The sequence below is a fragment of the Apium graveolens genome, chromosome 9 (genome assembly GCF_009905375.1).
Source record: "Apium graveolens cultivar Ventura chromosome 9, ASM990537v1, whole genome shotgun sequence".
NCBI classification, from domain to species: Eukaryota; Viridiplantae; Streptophyta; class Magnoliopsida; order Apiales; family Apiaceae; genus Apium; species Apium graveolens.
In genome coordinates this window covers 260,538,318-260,561,033 of record NC_133655.1, presented here as the reverse complement: position 1 = coordinate 260,561,033, position 22,716 = coordinate 260,538,318, and the positions used below count along the sequence as shown (strand labels likewise).

Genomic DNA, 22,716 nt, shown 5'->3' with positions numbered 1-22,716 from the left:
TAATAAGGAACTGGGGGCAATGTAGACTGGAATGGGGCACTCGCTACTGAATGCCCAGTGGAATCTGAATCAGCTGGTGGGGGTCCTCTGACAGGTGGCCTCATGCCTGGAGGTGGAATAGCCTGCAATGGTACGGGCTGCAACACCGGTGGAGGTAGAATAGCCAATACTGGTGGAATCACAGGACGTGGATCCGATGCTGGTGCTCCAACTGAAGGCTCTGAGTGATCAGCTGATACGGGAATAAAAGAGTCGGCCATCTCTACTATCTGAAATCATATCGTAATATAAGAATCTCGTACCACGACGCAAACTATACTAATACCGGTTATACCATAACACTCAACCTCTCGACGTTCTATCATCCTATACCTTACTTCTAATCCTATCCCTCTACCCATTCCCGTCAACCTAGGCTTGTGTCAGTGACTTATAACCTGTAGCTCTGATACCAAACCTGTGGCGCCCTCCAAACCCGGGTCAGAAGTTTGGGGTCCACACACACACCTTAATTATAACCTGCTTATAACAATAATAAAGATAATAATAATATATGCAGTGACCCTACTTACCAACCACCACGGACCGCAACAGGTTAAAGTATGCACACAAGCCAAACACACTAATATATTACAAACCATTCAAATCCCAACTATTCAAACTCAAACTGAGTATTAAACATTATTACAAACTTTTACAAATTTAACTTATCCCAAAAGAAGCCTACTAGCTCAGCTTTCTCAACCTGAACCCCTAGCTCTCGCGCTGGACTGGGGATCCTCTTTACCAACTGGTTCCTTTTTAACTGGAAAGAATATAAACAACATCGCACAAATGAGCTAACTAGCTCAGCAAGTCAAAATGACAAAACTGAGAATAATGATTATCAGGTGAATATGATTATGATATCAAGTGAACAATGGATTAGGATTTAGAATTGGATATTATACTTTTAATTTAAAAACCAAGGTTAGGCTGCTGATCAGTCACGCACTAACCCCGAGCAAGGCACACAGCATTGCTCTAACTACTGGATCCAAGGCACACATTGGCCTAACTTGACCATTATATGGTCTGACCACGAATCTGGTCCACAATTTTATAAAAACAATCCAATTTTAACATAATAACAGAATATGCAATAATAAGCAATAACCGAAATCATTAACAACAATAAATGTTTAACAATGAAAGGGTTTCAATCCTTGTAAGGATCAATAAGGCAATTTAAAAGCTTGGATGCTGGGTAATGAAAGAATTGAATAACAAATGAATCAATATTTCAGGGTTTCAAAGATTTAGGCTTTCAAAGCATAGGATACAATGATTGAATATACGAGTAATTCAGTTCAGTGTTTGGGATTTTGTTTGCATGTATTTGTGGAGTAGTATCGTATACTTGAGATTTGTGTTTAGGTATACAACAATCAATGGTCTAGAAGAATAAGATTTATGTACTTCAAAGCACTTGCAATATCACAGGATTATCAAGTACTACAATATCTCGAGAAAGTTTAGAACACTTGCCTGGTATTAGGTTACTACACTGCACTCGCTTCCAATCACAACCGTTTTACTCCTCAACTACCTGTTTCCCTTTCCTACGTCTTGCCTCTTCTGCTCACATATCATAAGTATCTATCAATAATTTACTCATGGAATTCTATTCAACACATACTTCTATCTACCCTTCGTTTTACCCAAATCCGATTAACGGATTAAAAGTTATGCAATAATCAAGTAAACACCGAATATATAGACCGATAGTCAAACAACAGGTCACGTATAACACATAATACATCACGTAATCAATGACATATCATTTATAAAGAAGTCTCGGGTCATAAATAGGCTTTCTGGTATTTAAAATGATTTTTAAAACATTTTTCGGAATTAAAACGGGTCGTTGGATCAATTTCAGAATAATAAACAGGGTTCGGTTGGCCCATTCTGGCTCCGAAATAATTTTAGAATAATTATCGAGCCTTGGAAATAATTTAGAATAATATTTTAAAGCTCGAAACTATTTTTCAGAATTTTTAAATCATTTTTAAATAATTAAATCTAATTAAATAATTAAATAAAATCAATTAATAATTAATTAAATCAATTAATCAATTAATTTTCGAATTAATTGACCAATTAATCAATTATAAATTAACTGAAATTAATTAACTAATTAATTTAGATTTATTTGTGAATTAAAAATAATTTGTAGAATTTTCAAAAATTAAAAACGAATTTTTATAATAAAAATAAATAGGAAATATGATTTTTAAACATTTTATAAACAGAAATCCTAAATTTGCAAAGTCTGGAAACTTCAGGGACCTAACTGTATCGTCCCCAAAAGTCCAGGGACCAAACTGCAATTTTTACATCCCGTCGCCGGAAAACACAGGGGTGGCCGGAGAACACGATTCCGGCCTCCTCACCTTGCCACAAGCTCCAGATCACATCTACAGGTTACCAGGAACACAACCATGCAATCAAAACAACCTAACAATCCCGGAGTTGGCCGGAATTTGGCCGTGAAATTTTCCAGTTTCCGGCGAACATCGGAAAACTTCAAAACACAACTCCCTTCTCTACAGACCTCGTTGGTTCATGAAACTTATACGACTAGATTGCAAATTTCACAGAGAACACAACCCACTATAACACAACATCAATCTATCACATAATAAGAAACCCCCACATTTCAATTAAGAACATTCATACGGGTTATAAACCCTAATTTTAAAATTCGAAAATCAAACTCAAATTTGAACATGTTATTGAACTCCAAATCAGACGTATGACATATGAAAATCATCAGGAAAACAAGCTTTACAACATGCAATCATCAAATCATACAAACAATCATCCGAACAAAAATTCATATTTTTAATAAAATAAATTCGAAAATAAATAAATTTTTTGGAAAAATAACCTTGATTTCTGCAGTGAAACAAAGCTCATAATCTGATAGAACACTTCAAATCCTTCGTTTTGGTTACTCAAGCTTTGAAAACAGAGATCGGTAACGCCTTCGTTTTGCTGTTTGATTCTTAAAACAGTTTTAGGAAATTAGGGCTTTTCTCTGAAAATTATATAATTAACTATCTGCAAATGATTTTGATACGAAATAAAATACGGTAAAAGGCTATTTATAATTACGGAAAATTTGTATCCCGTTGGATCATTCCGAATATAAAATGGTACGTTTATTTGTAAAAACTGATCCAAACGGTATCGATTTTCGGGATAATTATCCAAATTAGTACAATTTGTACTGCGATCTTGGTCTCAGCGCCTGGTTACACGTATTACGAAGTGATAATTAGGATAGTTTAATAAAAAGCTCCCGTTTATCGAAAATACGGGTTTTATTAATTTACCGAAACGAATATTGTATCGAAAATGTTGCGCCGGGACCCGCGCAGGACAAACCGTAAGCCGGATCGAAAAAGTCGAAACATGGAATATGCTCGGAATATTACAATTAGGTGAGGAAGGAGTTCTCGAAAGAGTTTCGGGTTCCAAAAACGTAACAACGGTTGACGTTGGTTGGTTCCCGTTTTTATAAAATAGATTTTAATTACCCGGAAAAAGATTTTAGAAATTTCATATGATTCTTATAAATCCATAAACCAACATAAAAATAATTAGGAAGATATGACAATTATCTTTATTTTATTTTGGACATATAAAAATTAAAATACTCAATTAATATTATTTTTGAATATTCAAGTACAGATAACACTTAACAATTAGCTCACAGAATAGATACTGAACACACATAACAATTATATAATAGCAAAAATAATTACACGATATATCCCGGATATTACATTAGCCATTAGCCATATGATTCCTGACATCCTGTCACCTTGTATTTTTTCTTACCCTTGTATTTAATATAATTCAATTATTATGATAAATGTTTAAATTGATGCAAGGTTTCATTTTACTATAAGATTTTGAGTTTATTTTTTTTATATAAACGGATCGGAGCCGTTATCCGTGATCCTAACGAATCAGGATATGGATCGGCCTGTTAAAAGTCCGACTAAAATCTGATCCGAATCCGGTAAAATTAAATGGATAAGGATATGAATCAAGACCGATCTGATCCAGATTCGATCCACTAACAAGGCTAATCTCATCGTATATATATATATAAACTAAATATATTTGCTTAGTCTTCCACCATATTCATTATATAAATAAAATATTATTTAGTACCATTATTTTACCAATTTTTCTTATTTTTTCTCATTATATCATATATATATTTTTAATTTCACACTCAACACCTTATGTTTACATTTCAATGGAAAGGACGGATAATATCAATGTAAAAGTGTAAATGATATAAAACAGGAAATTGGGCCTTAAAGCCCGTGGCCATCACAGTCCACAATCCAAATAAATTAACAATCACTATCTATTATTATCTAATATTCGACTACGACAATCACGGTCTATTATTATCTAATATTCGACTACGATATCTACATAATATATAACGGAGATTTCTGGAGATTTTCCTGAAAAATGCGTTATCATCAATTTTATTCCTAGATACCACTAATTATATCATTATATTTTATTTCCTTTTTCTACTATTTTTTCTAATTAAAATTAGTATCTCTTAAATTTTTTCAACTTTTTCTTTATTTCTTACCAAAATTTAGGAGCCCTTGACGAAATCATTTTAAGATTGTTTCTTAATTTGTTTCACGCCCAAAAAATCAATAAAAGGAATAAAAAGTACCAAGACACGCCTAATACCTTTGTAATTATCATGGGTAAATTAATTTCAAGATTCAATTAAATATATAAAACAGATTTTTCTCAAAACAGGGGGTGCATGATAAGAAACCGGGCGTACGTTAACCCCCCTGTATAAATTACCAGTATCTCTCACTCTCTTTATTAATTTTATAATTTTGCTAAAGATTTTCTTGCTCCAGCTTATATATACATACACTAAAATCTTGCTCTTACAAATTGTTTAATTGTCTGTCTTAACCTTAATCACTCTCACTCAGGTCAGTTGAGTTTAGTCGAGTTTACACATGATGTCTTTGATTTGTGTGTGTGTGTGTGTGTGTGTGTGTTTTGACTTTGTGGGGTGTTGTGGAAACAGGAAAATGAAGACAGGAACAGGCAGAGTGGGAACTGAGGAAGTGAACCCTAAGGTACTGATTTTATTTATTTATTTTTAGTCATTTTTTATGTGCTGTTTTTTTTTCTGTTTAATTATATTTTTTTAAACATTTTATTTAATTTGTTTATGATTATTGCTGGTGTAATGTTGTTTAACATACATGTTAGAGGGTTGTAGAAACTGGGTGCACAAATTAAAATTAGTACATTTTCAGGAGTTGCATGAGTGTGCTACCATTAATTATTGAGTAAATAACAGAGTTCTGATTTTTTTTGAAAATCACGGTAAAGTACAACCAAAATAATGCTATTTACACTTATAAAATTATTAGTTAACCGCGAAAAGTTAACGGAGTTAACGGGATACCCTGTTTTAAAGAGTGGAAACAAAATCCATCAACTTTTTTTTAAAGAATCTAAACAATTGGCCACTTTTTTGAAAATCAACGTAAAATGCGACCATAACTATGTTATTTACTCTTTATTATTTACTACACTACTAACTTAAAATTGGCGTAAAACAAGTGTCCATATTTTTTAAAATTTATATAAATTTTTATTCTCATCTTTTTCTTTTATTTATTTATTCATGTTGGAGGTAAACAGAAATTCAATCTTTTGAAGGGATGGAAATTCGATTTTTTCTAATATTAATTTACCATCATACACATGACTATGAATGTTGGTTAGATTAGAAATGTTGGGTGCATATACAGTTAAACCTCGATAAATGAATACGCTTGGGACCGGGAAATTTTATTTATTTAACGAGATTATTCATTCATCGAGGTTAAAAATACATTGTGTCTATTATGTTGGGACCGGAAATAATTATTCATTTGACGAGATTATTAGTTTATCGAATATTCATTTATCGAGGTTCTACTGTAATGAAAGGGCAAATCTGGAGTCATAGGCCTACTATGCCTGGTCTATAACTTGCCACTCAGCCTTGCTTATGTTTGTAACATTTTACAACACCACACAGATTCAAGTTTTACAACAAACATAACATAGAAATAGATTTGCAATAGAATCCAGCTCAAAATATAGTTTGTTGCGGAAAAAATAAATATAACTGTATTTAGTATTTACTATATAGATATATATGTCAATAATCACAAGAGCAGAATATGTATAAAAGGAATGAGGTTGGCTTTGCAGTTCCTGACTGGGTATGAAAAAGATTGGAGTTAGGTTACGGAAAAGAGGCAATGTTTGCAAATGGTTTTAAAATAATAATAAAAAAAAGACTGCGGTGAGGGTTGGGGGAGGGTTTAAGGACTCTATATAGGAGGTGAGATATACAGGTTTCCTTTGTCTTTTGGTATTTAATAGTACATATAAAAAATTTACATTCATTGAATTTTATGATGACACTTTTTTGTTTGGTGTGTAGTGTTTCCATTAATTTGGACATTTCCTAATAATTTTATCTTCTTCTTGGTATGTACATGTATAAGACTTGAGCTAATTTACCTAAAAGTTATTATCTGTAAACAACTTTATTCTTCAGAATGTTCAGGCTGATAAATTAGAAATGTGTTTCATTGTTATGTTTGACACAAAATCAAATAGTTTTGCTAAATAGATACATATACAATAAACAAATTCTTTTCAGGCTATAGACTTGATCTCAGCAGTAAAAAGTTTGCACAGCTGTCAAGATCTCAGTAAGCTAATTAGGGACTCAGAGGACGGTATGTCTGAGCTCAGATTTGAAAATGTGTCATCTACACAGGTCAGTAGTAGAGGAATTTGTTATTTGTAACTATATGCATAATGTTTGACTCAAGAAATTGGGAAGATGCTTGTATAGTCATATATTGGTTTTTAGTGTACATTTTTGTCATTATAAACTGTCACATTTGTACAAGACTTCCTTTTCATTCTTTACATTTATTTTTTTGTTTTTCTCGAATGGCAGATTGATTTCGAAGGCCTTGCAAAAGTTCCTATACACCTTTTAGCGAGGCTTTTACAGTCAAAGCTTGATGAAGACCTTTTAAAATATGTTTTAATTGGAATCCGTCTTTTGCATAACCTGTACGATGCAGCTCTTCGGCACCCTAAACTTGAGCAGGTTGGCATGAATTCAATCTTATATATGTTGTGTGGTGTATATATATATTCTTCTGCAGGGCAAGGGTAATTGTGGTTTGGATTATTAAATGAATGGATCTAGGAGAAGATATGCATCATAGGTTTCATCAGCAGGCAAAGCATTGCGGTTGAGCCCTAGATCATAGCATATGTTCTTTTCAATTGGCTTTAGTCTTCGCAAATAATGTATCTGGTGTTTCATTCCTTTAAATATGACTTCTACCTAGATGAAAATAGTCATCTTCTCTATATTCATTTATGCCATTAATTTTCTTTTACAAGTTAGAATATTGTTTTAGATGAGGACGAAGGCTGAACTAGGGTTAATGCCTTATAGGTAATATTTACGAACTTCTCTTGCAAGAGAAAGCCAAAACTCAACGAAATATCATGGTTGAATTACAAAGAATAAACTCCTACCTTGTCTATTTTCCTGTATCCTATCAAAGTCTAATAAATTCTTACCAGAAACAATTGGCTTAAATAGAAGACAATGACTACTTTCCTACCCAAAAGGCTTCCAGAGTCTTCTTTATGTTCCCATACTGTTTCATGTCTTTTTAGTCCTACACCATTTATCCCTAGAAAATTACTTTATCGCGGAGAGTTCCCCACATCATTATGCAAAAGGAACACACTGAAGCACCAACAAGTGATGAAAGGATTGTAGCATAGGTGTGGCACACGGGAAAGTATGTCTTCTACCACCTTTTGTGACAGTATATGTGTTGGCACACGCTGATCCGCAACATGATGTACATCTTAATTAACAAGTGAAGGATGTCCCAACAATTTTGTGACAGATGTTTCTTTGGAGCAATTGTTTATGTTCTATAAATGTTCTCTCTCTGCCATTTTCTGTACTTTTATGGAATTTTTTAGCCCCGTATACGAAAGAATCTCATTAGACCTCATCTGCTCCATTTGACATCGCCTTCTCCGAAGAGCAAGATCCGTCAACCCGTAAATGTAATATATGTAGGGTTAGTAGGATTAAAAATCATAATATATTGATACACCAGAAATGTGTAGCATGCTCTGAACTACATATAGATGTATACATTAGGAATATTCAGTTTTGTCTTCCTTTCCTATTCTAAATATGGATCTCTGTGTGTGTGTGTGTGTGTGTGTCTGCGCGCTCCACATACTAAAGGGTTTGTTCGACATCTTACCATATGGGAGGAAAACTTACATTGTTTTTGTACTTTTGTTGCAGATAATGTCGGATGACATCCCCTTATCACAGTTGATTGAACTGATATTTTATGTGCTTATCGTGCTAAATTATTACACAAAGACAAAGGTTTTTTTTTGGTTTCTCGAAGAGAACTCTCTGAATATCTGCCGCATTTTTACTCTATCACGACGCTAAGGCTTGTTTGTTGCTGTCCAGGAACATCATCATTTGACTCCAGTTACGCATTTGCATTCAACAATTGCAGCCAGCAGTCTACTTCTATTTGAAAAAGTCATTTCCCCTCACCCTGTAGAGCTTGCTAATATTATAGTTAATCATCCGAAGGTACATAAAATTATCTATTTTCCAACTGTTTCTATTTAAAAATTATCTAATATTGGGCAGAAACATGCAATCTGATGCTTTTGTGTAACAGGCACACCAGTTTATGGAAGCTGCTTTTGCTGTGGTTCATACTGATATTGAGGTTCTCCGTGTCGAGATGCAAAGCAACAGTACGGGTTCCCTACGTCCTACTGCAGAAGAGTCGATTAAGCATCTTTGTGTGCAGTGTGAGGCTTCACTGAAGTTTCTGCATTCATTGTGTCAGCAAAACAATTTCCGAGATTGCCTCCTGAAACATAAGGTTTTCAATTCAGAATTATTTTTCTACAGATGCCTGACAAGAATGAAGTTATATGATATTTTTTACATTTAAAAGTAGTTGCAAAGTATATTTGGCACTCGATAGATTTAGATCTGCGAGTGTTATTGGTATTACAGAACAGACAGGGCCTTAGCCTGTCTTTGCTTGCAAGTGGCAAACTGTGTTTCGTTATAATGAAATGATGTGATCAATTATGGTGAAGGAAAAAATTATTGTATGTCATGATCTGTAATTGAGGTTTTATCAGTCAATTTGATGTTTTGAATATGAATATTGCTTCGACATGAATACTGGCACATGTCTGTTCGGTATGTATCTTTCATTCCTTCCCATTCTTAATGAACAGCGCATATCCGCATATCCTTCCTCGGAATGAATGTGAATGATTTTCTTCTTCTTTCACATTTTTAATCTCTGGATTTCAGTTAGTTGAAGGATTTTCCTGTATAAGTATCATCATTTAGCTAAATCTCCATGCTTACCTACCTTTTCAGGAACTATGCCATGAAGCTGGATTTCTTTGGTTGGTTAGATCGGTATTGGGCTTGGATGTAACAGTATTTCATAATGCACAATTTGTCGTAGGGGCTGTATGTAGAATGAAGTCCAAAGTTTTGGCAATGGTAAGTTAAAATTATCAACATAGTACTGCAGTCATGTATCATTTACAACTTAAGCATCTTTGAGAATCTACTACAACATATACTTTGCAAATATATTTGTGAATTATGGTCATAAATTGAATAAGCTGCAACTCCTTTTCTGCAGCTGTTGCATCTCTGTGAAGTAGAGAGCATTTCTTACCTGGACGAGGTTGCTAGGACTCCTGAAAGCCTGAATTTAGCCAAGTCTGTTGTATTAGAGGTTTGTATGTCGAAGTCATGTAATATCTTTCTGTTTATGATTTCTGCACAGCAACTATAGACAGGTTCCAGGAGTACCATTTTCTCTGTCTTGAATTGTAATATAAATTTATTTATTTTATGGTCAGGTTGTTTTTACTAAAGTCTTGCACTCATGCAGTATACATACTTAAAGTTATAGTTTAGTTAACAGTTTTGACTACTATCCCATCATAAGTAGTCTGTTTTGCTTGTTTCTCATATGCTTTTAGCCTTCTGTAGCTTCCTAACCGATTGGTCTGATATGGTTATCATGGATCAGGTTCTTGAATTACTGAAGAAGCTGTTCAGTGGATACAGTAAAGAGCTTAGTTCTTGCACGGGCAAAGATACTCCGAAGGGACTTTTGCAACTTAACGCTTTGCGGCTTGCAGATATATTTTCAGATGACTCAAATTTCCGATCTTACGTCATCACACACATAGTAAGTTTTCTCCACTACCTTTAGGTTGTGTACTTTGTTTCAAATCTTATCTTATATTTATTATTTGTATGTCCTTACCTTGTTTGATATCCTACTGTTTTTAAGTGGTAAATCTTGTATGTGTGTGTTTAGGGGACCCATTACTCTTTATAATACATTTACAGTCGCCACTAATCTGTAAATTTGATTTTGTAAAGCTTTTAATAGGTTATTGTTTGTCATTTCAGACTGAGGTGTTAACAACACTTTTTTCACTTCCACACGTAGAGTTTCTATCTACTTGGTGTGCATCGGACCTTCAGGTTTGGGAAGAAGACGCTACACTGGATTATGACCCATTTCTGGCTTCTGGATGGGTTTTAAATCTGCTCTCATTATCAAATCCATTAGTTATCAAGAGTTCAGAATATGCCGTCATTTCTAATAACACGCCACGAGCTTCCTATGCACATAAAAGAACATCTCTATTGGTCAAAGTAATTGCAAATCTCCATTGTTTCAATCCAGATATTTGCAATGGTAAGTGCGTCGACAGATTTTTTCTAATTGAACCTGACTACTTTGACACTGGTTCTGTCTCTGTATGAGGCTTTACTCCGGTTGTTGGATAGTTCTAATATTATTTGACTGTACAAAAAAAGATATATATATATATGTGTGTGTGTATTACAATCAAGCATTTTGTTTCGATCCACCAGACGAGAAGGATCTTTTCCTCAACAAATTTTTCAAATGCTTGCAAAGGGAGGTTCCTGACTTATCTAATGAATCATCCTCTGATCTTGCTGTTGAAAAAATTGCTTTTATCAGCAGGAATCTTCGTGAGTATCTCTTTCTCATTGTAAAGTAGCTAGAGTAATATTCTGTATCTTCATTTCTAATTACTGAACTACATGTGAAGGTTCCTTGTTAAGTCATGCAGAATCTTTAATTCCAAGCTACCTGAATGAGGAGGATGTGCAGCTTTTCAGGTGATTAAAAATGACACGTGTTGATTTATATTAAATATGATACATGCTGATTTATATATAATATTTATTTCTCAGTTTGTTGTCCCTGAAAATCTTTTATCAGTTGCTGGAACTTATTGATAGGTTTCTTATTGCACTATACCAGTAAAATTACAGTTTTCTCGTTCCATATTTACAAAATGATAAGATCAATGCTCGCTCCTCATTATGATGGATTTTTAATATAAAAAAAATAAGTATCGTGAAAGGTCAAATAAGTGCATTTTTTGTTTCTGAAAAGACAAATTTGCTCTCAATCTGTTATGAAGTGGGATAAACCTGGACTCTCAAGTCTCTATTATTAACTGAGACACATCAACTTAAAGATTCTATTAAGATCTACAACGCATGGTTGTCAGCTCTTTCCTTTGATTCAGCGACATTTCAAATTTAAAAATGTATGTTTTCATAAAGTTCTTGATTTTTTTGCTTGCAGGGAATTTATGAGTCAATTAGAACCGCTGATGTGTATGCTCGAATTAAAAGTGAGTGATTTTCAAGGTGTTGGACTCTTTATATGTATGCCCTTACATTTAATTAGTGGTTGCTACTCCTCTTTTTTGATAATTGTAGATATGCGTACTTCAGATTTATTTTTACGACGTTCATTACATGAGTGTTGATGATGCTATAGAGCGACACACTGACACTATATACCCTCAAGTTTGAATCATAGTTTGATTCTTATGTCACTAAGGTTTTACAAAATTTACTTAACTTGCGGCTGAACAGAAAAAAATAGATCTTGGCAATCCAAATTTAGCAAAAATAATCATGATTAAAATGGAATATGTGTATTAGCTTTTTTTCTTTACTGCGAGGCGGTACTTACGTCAATAACAGTTTATAATAATTTATCCCCAGCACTGTATCCTAGTGACCCCCCCCTCCTCTTCTCTTAGTAACAAGAGATTGAGGGCATATATATGGTTTTGCCCTCAATTTCCAGTTCCTTAAGACTGACGTAGCAACCTGCCTTTAGTAAGTCATTTTTTATATACATCTGGATGTATATGAGCAGTAGTGTATGCTTAAGAATTAAACCCAGTAAGACTGTGTCCCTACTCCCTTGTTATGAAATTAATGACTTGGACACCGAATCTTATATCATCTTAGGATCTCTCTTACCTTGATTTTAGTATATATTTATGTATTGTTATTGATGTTTCTGTTATTTAAACTGTACATGTGTTTCAATTAGGAGGTTCACAGCATTAATGGATGCTCACCACCCCTCTCAAGAAAAGCTCCTCCAAATCAGAACAATAGAACTAGTGACCTGAAAGAAGAAGTTCAAAATACATTAGCACTTTTAGAATCAGATCAGTCCAATGTGGGCATGGACATTGATCAAGTTGATAATGAGTTGAGGGAATATAAGAAAAAAGGTAAAGATAATTCTGGTAATGTTGAAGCTTTTGGTTTAAAAGAGATAGGAAGGAATGCTCGGAATGTTGAATCAAGTGGATCTGATTCTAGTTCTACACGAGAAAAGAACTCTCTTGATCAAAGCAACGATGTTCAGGAGGACCAAAAGACTGCTGACATTAAATTTGCAGAGAACCAGCGAAGAAAACGGAAACGAATTATAATAAATGATAAGCAGGCCAGTATAATTGAGAGGGCCCTTTTAGATAAGCCTGACATGCATCGAAATGCCGCTGCGCTCCAGTCAATGGCTGATCAATTAAGTGATCTTGTATGTAATATATACATGCTTTCACTTAGTATATATATATGTGTGTGTGTGTTTAAAAAATTTAACTACGCTTTGACCGTTTTAATTCCTCTAATGTTTTAACCAGGGGTCTGAAGTGACATCTTCCCAGGTGAAAAATTGGTATGTCTTCTATATTTTCTAAAAGCATGCTCAAGTAATTTAGGGGTTTTTGCCTTGTTGGTTTAATTTCCAAATATGCACTGGCAAGATAATGGATCCTCCTGGTGCGAGTAGATTAATTATTATTCTTGGCTACCCTGGTATTGTAGGTTCTGATGTTTTTTCTCGCGCGAAATGATTATCTTTAATTGTCAAGTTAGTTAAATGAAACTTGTGCTTAATATAGGATAGGAAATGTTCCACAGTCTTCTACAATCTACATATAAACGTAATCACTCTGGCATTTAGATTGACATCTTTTTCCATTATTCGTTGCAATTAATTGTATGCAAATAAACTTTTTATCTCGTGATTCCAAAATAGGGGAGCCTTTGAAATATTAAAGATTACACAATGTCAATTGTCAAGTTTTATCTAAATTTTGATTCCGGAAATAATTTTCAGGAAGACTCTAATATTTACATATTTTTGATAGTTAGTCTCAAGTGGTCGACCTAAATAAAGGGTTTCTATAACTAATGTTTTCTGTTATCTTAATCTTAGTTTCTCTTAGCAACTTTGGCTCATAAATGGTTAGAGCAGCAGTGTACTTAGACCATCTACAACCCATAACACTAAAATAGTGTAACTTTTACACTATTTTAGTGTCAAAATTACACCATTCATAAAATCAATTCCAACCCATCTACACTATATCTTACACCAAATATCTAAATAAGGATATGATATTCTTACTTTCCCAAAAGCAAATAGCTTGTTTAGATATAATAGGATATGGCGAGAATAAATTTGTTTTTGTTAATAAATGCAAGGGCACGGTAGGAATTATGAATTACACCAAATTTGGTGTAAAAATTACACCAAATGTACTTTTGACACCAAATTTGGTATCACACTATTTATTTGGTGTAACTTTGACACTACTATAGTTTTGGGTTGGAGTTGGTTTTATGCCAAAAGTTACACTATTATAGTGTTATAGTGTTGGGTTGGAGTTGCTCTTAGTACCTGAAATTACCCTAAATCTTAGGGTTGTACACCAAACTAAAAATACTGACTCTGCCGGTTGGTCCACTCTTTGTCAATAGTTGCAGGACTGGTACAACTATTTTAACTACTATGACTGTTGGAATTCGCTGCAAATGCAACATACTTTTATTCATCTTCTACAGCTTGTCACCTAGGTGCTAGAATTCCTCTTCTACTGTACTCTATACTTAATAATATATGTTCTGGAGTTTGACAATTCCGTAAAGCTTGATTCTTAGTCTACTTTTTGGATATTCATATCTTTTAAATTGTTGTCGTATTTCTTGTCGAGTAAGTTTAATATAGTCCGAAAGCAGTTATCTGTGAAAAATAGGAATAAGAGTAAGATTGCATACCTTGACCCTGCACTGGGTATGACTTTTTAGCTTTTGTGCTCAATGTATTTAGCGGTTTTGTAATTTCCGTTCCAACTAAAGATGGGAATTAATATCCCTCATAAAAATGGCTCTCTATCAGTCCATCTCCTTCATCTTCAAATGGATAGTCTGGGACTGCTTATTTTTACTAATTTTTTTTGTACTAACTGGGGAAAATTATATGAAGTTTATCAAGTTGAAACTTTCTTTTTCTTTAATTTTTTTTGGGTTAAGACTTCTAGTATGGATGTAATTCTTTTTATGATGTGTTGTATGAACAGGCTGAACAACCGAAAAGCCAAGCTCGCCCGTGTAGCTAAAGATTCTTGTGGACTAGCGGAAGGACACAATGCTTGCAATGACAATCAAAGTGGATCAGAAACAAAGGTCCTTAATGACTCATCCAAGAATCCCGGTGCGGGTCTCTCTGTCCCTTCGACTCCCCAAGTAGGTGACCAAGATAAAAGTGGGAGAATTGTACCAGGACCTAGCTGCACCGAAAATCCAAGGAATATAGTTTCAGAATTGGTTGATAGCACCCCCATAGAAGGGCAATATGTATTGGTTGTAGATGGAAAAGGAACAGAGATTGGCAAAGGCAAGGTGTATCAAGTGCATGGAATATGGTATGGTAAAAACTTGGAGGAACTGGGGACATGTGTTGTAGACATTATTGAGCTGAAGGGAGACAAGTTACAAAGACTTCCACATCCATTTGAAGACACGGGAACCTCTTTTTATAATGCAGAGAAACAACACAGGGTGATGAGAGTGTTGTGGGATTCTAAGAAACTGTTGGTTTTGCAGAGGTGATGCATTCCAGGCACTCCCTGCTTGACAAGGAGCTGGTAAGCGTTCTCTACTGCTATGATGTTGTTCCTGATTCTAAACTCAAAAACAATTTGCTTTTGTGCAAACGGATTATGTAGAGCATGAACCTCTAAAGACTTAAATTACTTTAGTACAGTTAAACCTCTTTAAAGTAATATGGTTGGGACCAAGAAAAAATATTACTTCAGCGACTTTATTACTTTATCGGGAGTAAATATACATTGTTTCCATTATGTTGGGACCGGAGAAAAATATTATTTTAGCGAGGTTATTACATTATTGATTATTAATTCATCGAGGTTCAGCTGTATATATTTCTTTTAGTTTTAATTTGCTTATTTGGGCAGTATAATCTCTGTGAACGGGATCATTACTTGAATATATTTAAAAGTGTATATATAGGGTCAATCTCCAGTAGAAACCTATAGTAGAATACAATGAGGAACAAATCACAGCCCTTGGAGAATCAATAATGGCTAGGATGACAACAACATTTTCGCAATTACATGAAACAACTAGGATTATATATTTCATTAACGCGCCTACACATCTCTCTCTCTCTCTCTCACACACACACACACACACACACACTTCAAATCTCTTTCTCATGACTTCAAAAATTAAATACACACGCTGTATATGCAGAATGTCTTTTCTTCCCCTAAAACTCGTATCCCGGTATCCGTGTGTAGGCATTCCTGGGTGCACACATTAAATCTTCATATATAGATATAGGATTCAGTTCAGGCAAGAACTATGTTTAAAATATGAAGCAGAGAATTGGTGTAAACCTTTGCACTATGTTAAAACAGAGAACCAGAGGACTAATGTAAAGCTTCGGATCATATTTTATTTAATGGGTCACGACTTGTTAAATAACATGAAGCAGTACGTGAGTGACCATTACTGTTTAAAGATGAAATTAAATAAAAAACTAATTGTGTATCCCTTATCACACACGATTTCCTTCATTTTTTTAAATCTCTCATGCTTCCTCTTCTCACTCTTAACTTTCCCTTGTTTCATTTCATGTATCATTCATTAATTTTTTACCCGTGAATTTCTTCATTCTTCTCCTCTATCATGTCATCTCTATATATACACACATATTTATATATGTACATCCTGTTTATTTACATAAATAAATTCCTCCCGGTAGTAGTTTATATAATCACTGTATAGTGTTGTTTAATTCCAAATTTTATGAATTGTTTTAATGTTGAACAGTTGATAATATGTTAAAACCTATGGCCCAAAACATATATGATGATTGGTATAATCAAGTAATTGTTATCATGTTTGTAAACTGATCTATTAGTATTAATATACCATCATGCTGTCGTTGAACAATGCAATTGATAAATAAATGTAAAAAAGATACGACCAAATAAAAAACATTATGGGTGGACATAAAAGAACCCTAAAATTTATTATCATTGATTAGTCTGTAAACTATAGAGTAACAGTTTTACATGTCTTTCATTACAAAACTTACTTGCCAAATCAAATAATTAGTACATATTGCTTAAAATATAATAATGTATAAGACTAAAACTATCTTCAGGACTTTTTTAATATAACATGTTACACCGACTCTTTAATTTTTCTCAAGTACCCGTGTCGGATACTCGAGACTCAAACATGGGTATGGACGCTTGGACACCTATTTTAGGCCAAAAATTATTTAAAATATTCAAAATATTGCCCAGTCCGACGCTTGGATACGTATTAATGTTGGACACTTTTAGCTGAGTCCGGGTAACATAGACTATATATTATGCAGAAATGTTTTATTTTCAACCTGATATGTGATACAAAGTACCATGTTTTGCTGCTGGACTTTTGGTGCTATCAGTGCCCCATCGGGCTATACAGTTACATAGATCACCTCCAAAACAATATATTGACCTGACAAAAAGTTTTAAAGTAAACTTAATGAATAATATAAAAGAATAGTTACTGGAAATTAATGATAGGCTGCACCAGAAATAAAAATCTGGACCCAAAAGGGTTAAAAATTAAGAAGCATACCTGATTGCTTATTTGGGGTTTAATTCGTTTTGATTAAATTCATTGACTGAACACTGAAATAATATTTTAATATTATGTTTACAAATTCAACAAAATTATTCTTCTAAAGACTTGTATGCTCTCAACCATTCTTCTGTCTATAGTATCACAATAGATTCACTGCAGATTCTGTAATCAGTATCTACAAAAATGTAGTTCTCTCCAATAACTGATTACAACAGAAATGTTTCAAATTCTGCCTCTTTTAAAATGCTCAAGTTTGTGAAGTATATCACAAATGGTGCTCATTTGAAGAATCATGATTTAATTATAAATTAGGGTTAGTTGAGATGGTAATGGGGGCGAAGTGCCCGTTTGAAGTGGCGAAGGCCTATGCTACAGAAAGACAAAAGTACATTGAGGTTACGAAGTCACTTAGTCGAACTATAAAGGGGCTAAGGTTACAAAGTAAGGTCAGCTGGTTAGAAAGCAAGGTTTTATCGGAGCAACCCCCCAGGTTCCGGGCCCAGGTGTCAACTTTCCCGTATGAGCATTCGGTACATGTATCACAGTATCAGTCCGTGGAAGAGTGAAAGGGTCACCACTACTGAGGATCTCCCCCCCTAATCTTAGATAGGTCGTCTGAGGGTTCGCCGCGGTTCATTGCTGTGCTTACACACTAGGCTGCCCTTTTCTGAAAGCTCCGCGGGATGACCTACCACTAGTCTTCGGACGGAGGGGTTTATTGCACAAAAACGCCGGGACGCAGGAGCTGCTCCGGAAGAGGGAAGCCCAACGAATGTCAGATGCAAAGCCCCGCACCTCATTAAGATCATATTGGCATACTCTCCCAAAAAAGAAAGAGCAGACCCCATTGAAGACGAGAGTGAGGTACATAAGGCCATTTCTGCCCACCGCCCTTCTCACGGAGCTGTACGTGGACGTTACTGCTCATACAGCTCCCAGCCAGCAAGCAGTTAGCCTTCCTCTACAAGGAATGGAAGTGTGGATGAATCGACATCAAATAGAGACCAACTGAGCTATATCCCCCGGAGCCAGGTGGAGCATGCATGAAGGAGTCAGATGCTTCTTCTATGAAAAGAGGAATAAGCCGAGCTACAAGAAAAATGCCCGCAGCTACCATAGTAGCAGCATGTATAAGAGCTGAAATAGGAGTAGGCCCCTCCATGGCATCCGGTAACCATACATGAAGGGGAAATTGTACCAGAACCACATTCCTTTTGCGTGCGGGTGTAGCTAAGTGTCTTGCTCTATTGGTCATAGTTTCCTGCTGTTGCGGCCGGTGCTCGTTTGCGCGTGCGTGAACCAACCCAACAAACAAGGAAAGGACGCCTCTCGGGGCATCTGAGACTGATTCGAGCCGTATGAAGGGAAACTCTCACGTATAGTTTGTTTTTTTTTGGGGGGGGGGGAGCCCAGCAGGGTCCCCCACTTACTTGGCCCGGGCCTAAGTGAAAGTTAAGTGGTGGGCCTACCCATCCCAACCATTACATTTATGAAATGGCATATTTTTGAAGTTTATAAAACCACCCATTCTAGGAGAATATTTTTAATTTTAAATGTGGCCGCCCCTTGTATCTAGTATTATTAAAAACAATTCTGCCATTCTAGTTTATTTGTCACTAATGTTTTGTTCATCCATTGGTTTCAGCTTAGTTCCCAAATTGGTGTATTAGAGTAGAAATTGGCGTATGAGTAGTGCTCCATACAACGCTACCATATGTATGTATGTATATGTGTAGTCCTGTCAACCTAATAACAAAACAACAGCTGTTAAATTTGTTTTTGAAATTAGATGTCTAGATTTACCCATTTTTACAAAATATATAACTTAATATCCTACTTTTTCTCTTGTAAAAACATTTTAAGGGAACGATTAGGAAAAAAAAGAATGCAGGAAAAATACAATATTATGTAATTTACAGAAAAACATTGGGTGGTGCAAAATAGCACTTTACATTCTATCAACATACCCTCTGATGAACAGAAGATCATTGTTTTCTTATATTTCATTTCTTGTATGCTCTCACTAGCATAAATATAATGATAGTGCAAAAAACATGAATATTTCAGAAAATACAATATTATGTAATTTGTATTAATATTATGTGCTGCACAAGAAAAATTACATATATTTATGTTGCTTTTAAATTAATTAGAGGAATATACATGGGTTGATTAAAGTTTAAACAAAGATCGTAAAAGTTAAGGCAAGTTGTTCCCCGGTGCTGTTTTTTACTATAATTTTAATATGATCTAGGCCCTATTTGTATTAAAATGTGTAAATCTTACTTCAGAGATTGAAATTCTCGTTCACCTTCCTTATCTGAAATTTCATACATAATTTATGAAAATATGTATGAGATAATAAGGATTGAAAATCAAATAATTCAGACTCTTTCTTTTCCCTTGATCAGAGATTAAATATCACCACGTCTCTCGACTAAAATAATTTTTTTAACAGATCCAAGGTTCTTTGGATTCCATGGAAGAAAAATGGGGAACTGTATGTGAATATGAGGATATTTAGAGGAACTCCTAATATGAAAGTAAAATAGGAAATTTTTTTGAGATTTGCAAACGCGTATAGTAATTAAATACTTCGTATACCAACATCCACACTGGCACATCCGCACTGGCATTAGATATCATGTTTCTTTTTGGAGTCTGTCCTCTTTCCTATTCTGTAAATCGAAAAATGTAAATAATATTAGTATTATAATGTAGGTTGAGCCTATAAGATTCAATTAGTTATATGAATCTTACTAATTAATTTGTTGGATTCTAAGACGTCAGATTCTGCAGGCGCAGACCTAAGATTCAACAGGATCTTTGTGGGATATTTTAGGTCAAAAGTTATCTATACAGTTGTTGTATATTATTTTCTATTAACTAATAAAATCGAAGGTGTATTTTGTATTTTAATGTGTCTTTATTGTATTCTAAATCCCTGATTAGGAGATGTAAAGCACTAGGGAAAAAGCTAATTGTTTGTAGTGTCTAGAATGTCGACTATCATATTCTACCGTTCAACTTAATGTTTGTATGTTGAGTCTATCTTCTCTCCTCTGTTGAATCTTATAATGTTTGTTGTTAGATTTATAATCTTATAATCTTGTAATTATAACAATTGTAATTATACGACTGTCATCTTTTTGGATGACGGAGTCTCCCTGGTTTATTTTTTGCAATAGATTTCGGTCGGGGTTGAGAATAACAAAATTTGGAGATGAAGATGAATAGATGATAGTGGAGAAGAGATTATAATTAAGTATGAAATGTACAAAGACAAACCTGCATATTTAGACTGCAAAAGTAAATTGTACTGGAGAGACAGCTTGCAAAGAGAGAAGTAGATGTTAGGAGAGTTTTTTTTTAATAATGCAGATTATTTTATCTATCCTCATCAGTTCAAATGTCCATTATATTTAATATAAGGACCAATAAATCGAATCAAAACAATAATCCTAATTAGTTCTAACTTCTAAGGTGATTCTATTGTAGATGATATGGTTTTTGTTTGTCAGTCTGAGTTTTGACATGAGAATCTGTTATGATGCTGCAGATTGCTGCCAGAGTACTTCACCTAGTTGGATTTTGAAGGGCAGTTACTCAAATAACAGCCAGAGTGCACTTTTATCTTGGTTAGGGAAGTGATTCACTTGTTAATTTCTGAATCAGAAAGTCATTCCCTGAATAAAGTTTCCGGAACACTCGATGGCGGTCACCTGAGCCAACTCGGTAACATTTGCATTATTTTGTCGAAGAATGGTATACTGGTTGGCCTTTACTCTTCCGAACTCAAAAGAAATTCATCCATTTAACTGCCAGGAAATATGAGTGTCCGTATCTGAAATCACAGCAACTTTCGAATTGTGTTAATGTATTAACTTGTAATTATATATATGATGAACCTGCTGGAATCCAAGCCAGGGTTGTGTTTAGGTAGAAATAGTTGTGAAAGATCCGTTCTGTTGAGCGTTCTTTAGTTAAATTTTAGATATGAAATTCTTTTCTTACTAGAAGTCCCTAAAAACATGTTCTGCCTATATTTTGGAGGGACAAATTTAAATTAGTATCTATTATGTTCAGGTACCTGTATTTGTTTGTTTGTTTTAATATTCTTGGGTGTGAACAGGACTAGAGAATGGAAATGCCGATGCATCTGCAATAAGAGGCTGCTGTACTAATCCAGCAGCCTACCACAACATTATTATGACCAAGCAACATTGGTTTAAGAGGCTTCTTCTTGTCCACTGAAACAATGGGTGTTTATCTTTCAATTTTTTGTGTTTGTTGTTTTTGATAGAATAAATTTCTTTTGCTAAATGTGTTGGATATATTATAATCAATACTCCCTCCGTCCCTTTCAATTGTTTACATTTTTTAGAGAGTGTCCGACATGCATTTTAAGGTGCATATTACGTATAGTTCTGTAATTTTTTTTTACAATTTTATTTTTCTGAATAAAAATTAAAACATCTAATTTTTATTCAGAAAAAGAAAATTGTAAAAATAAGTTACATAATTATACTTTTTATATACTTTAAAATGCGTGTCGGACACTTTCTCAGAAATACAAAATAATTGGAAAGGACCGAGTGAGTAACAATAGGTGGTCAGATGAAAGTAGCAAATATGGCTGGAATGGAAGAAAGACCTTACACCGTGCACATATTAACGGTGGAGTGTAAAAAAAATCTTGAAATTAATACGTAGGCTTTTATCGTCAATGTATAATCTATGGGGTTCAAATTTGTGACCTATGTGATAGCGACATACTTGGCCTTTACGTTAACAAAGGTGACGAGCTTAGTTTCATACAGGGATAATCCAGAGACTTTGTTTATCTAATTTTTCACCTAATTTAATGGGGATATTGTCAGGGTACAGGCCCAATGAGAGGATCAGGCCCATAGAGTTAAAGGAGACCAACTTAGGAGTATTATAAATAAGAGGGGGTTCGTACTTAGAAGTGGTTGGCTAATTAGAATAGGGATTTAAGTTTAGGGTCAACACTGGCGCTAAAAGGAGGGGAGTATCTCAAGCAGTGTTGATAGAAGAAGGTAGTTCGAATTGTCAATACCTGATGAAGCAGGTGCCTGAGGCTCAAGCCCCAGCAACAAATAAGATAAAGAGCATCCAAAAAAAAGCCGATCTAAAAGCGA

General features: G+C 34.5%; 1 protein-coding gene across 2 annotated transcripts; it reads left to right on the top strand.

Moving 5' to 3' along the window:
* The first annotated feature begins 4,844 nt into the window (after nt 1-4,844).
* LOC141684843 (nodulin homeobox-like) lies at nt 4,845-21,639 on the top strand. 2 transcript variants are annotated; one of them, XM_074489981.1, is made up of 18 exons: nt 4,845-5,036; nt 5,135-5,186; nt 6,776-6,895; nt 7,082-7,237; nt 8,477-8,563; nt 8,654-8,782; nt 8,874-9,083; nt 9,599-9,727; nt 9,873-9,968; nt 10,269-10,430; nt 10,658-10,949; nt 11,129-11,251; nt 11,332-11,401; nt 11,877-11,925; nt 12,645-13,139; nt 13,246-13,280; nt 14,968-15,534; nt 21,114-21,639. In XM_074489981.1, exons 2-17 carry the CDS (start codon nt 5,139-5,141, stop codon nt 15,497-15,499), a joined length of 2,733 nt encoding a protein of 910 aa, XP_074346082.1. In that variant the 5' UTR covers nt 4,845-5,036; nt 5,135-5,138; the 3' UTR covers nt 15,500-15,534; nt 21,114-21,639. The 2 variants fall into 2 exon arrangements, with proteins under 2 accessions (XP_074346082.1, XP_074346081.1); XM_074489980.1 differs by having other exon boundaries at nt 12,642-13,139.
* The last annotated feature ends 1,077 nt before the right edge of the window (nt 21,640-22,716 follow it).

Coding starts and splice junctions, on each gene's coding strand:
- LOC141684843 (XM_074489980.1), top strand. CDS start 5,139: ATGAAGACAGGAACAGGCAGAGTGGGAACTGAGGAAGTGAACCCTAAG. Junction 10,950..11,128: donor CAATCCAGATATTTGCAATG/GTAAGTGCGTCG, acceptor TCGATCCACCAG/ACGAGAAGGATCTTTTCCTC. Junction 11,402..11,876: donor GAGGATGTGCAGCTTTTCAG/GTGATTAAAAAT, acceptor TTTTGCTTGCAG/GGAATTTATGAGTCAATTAG.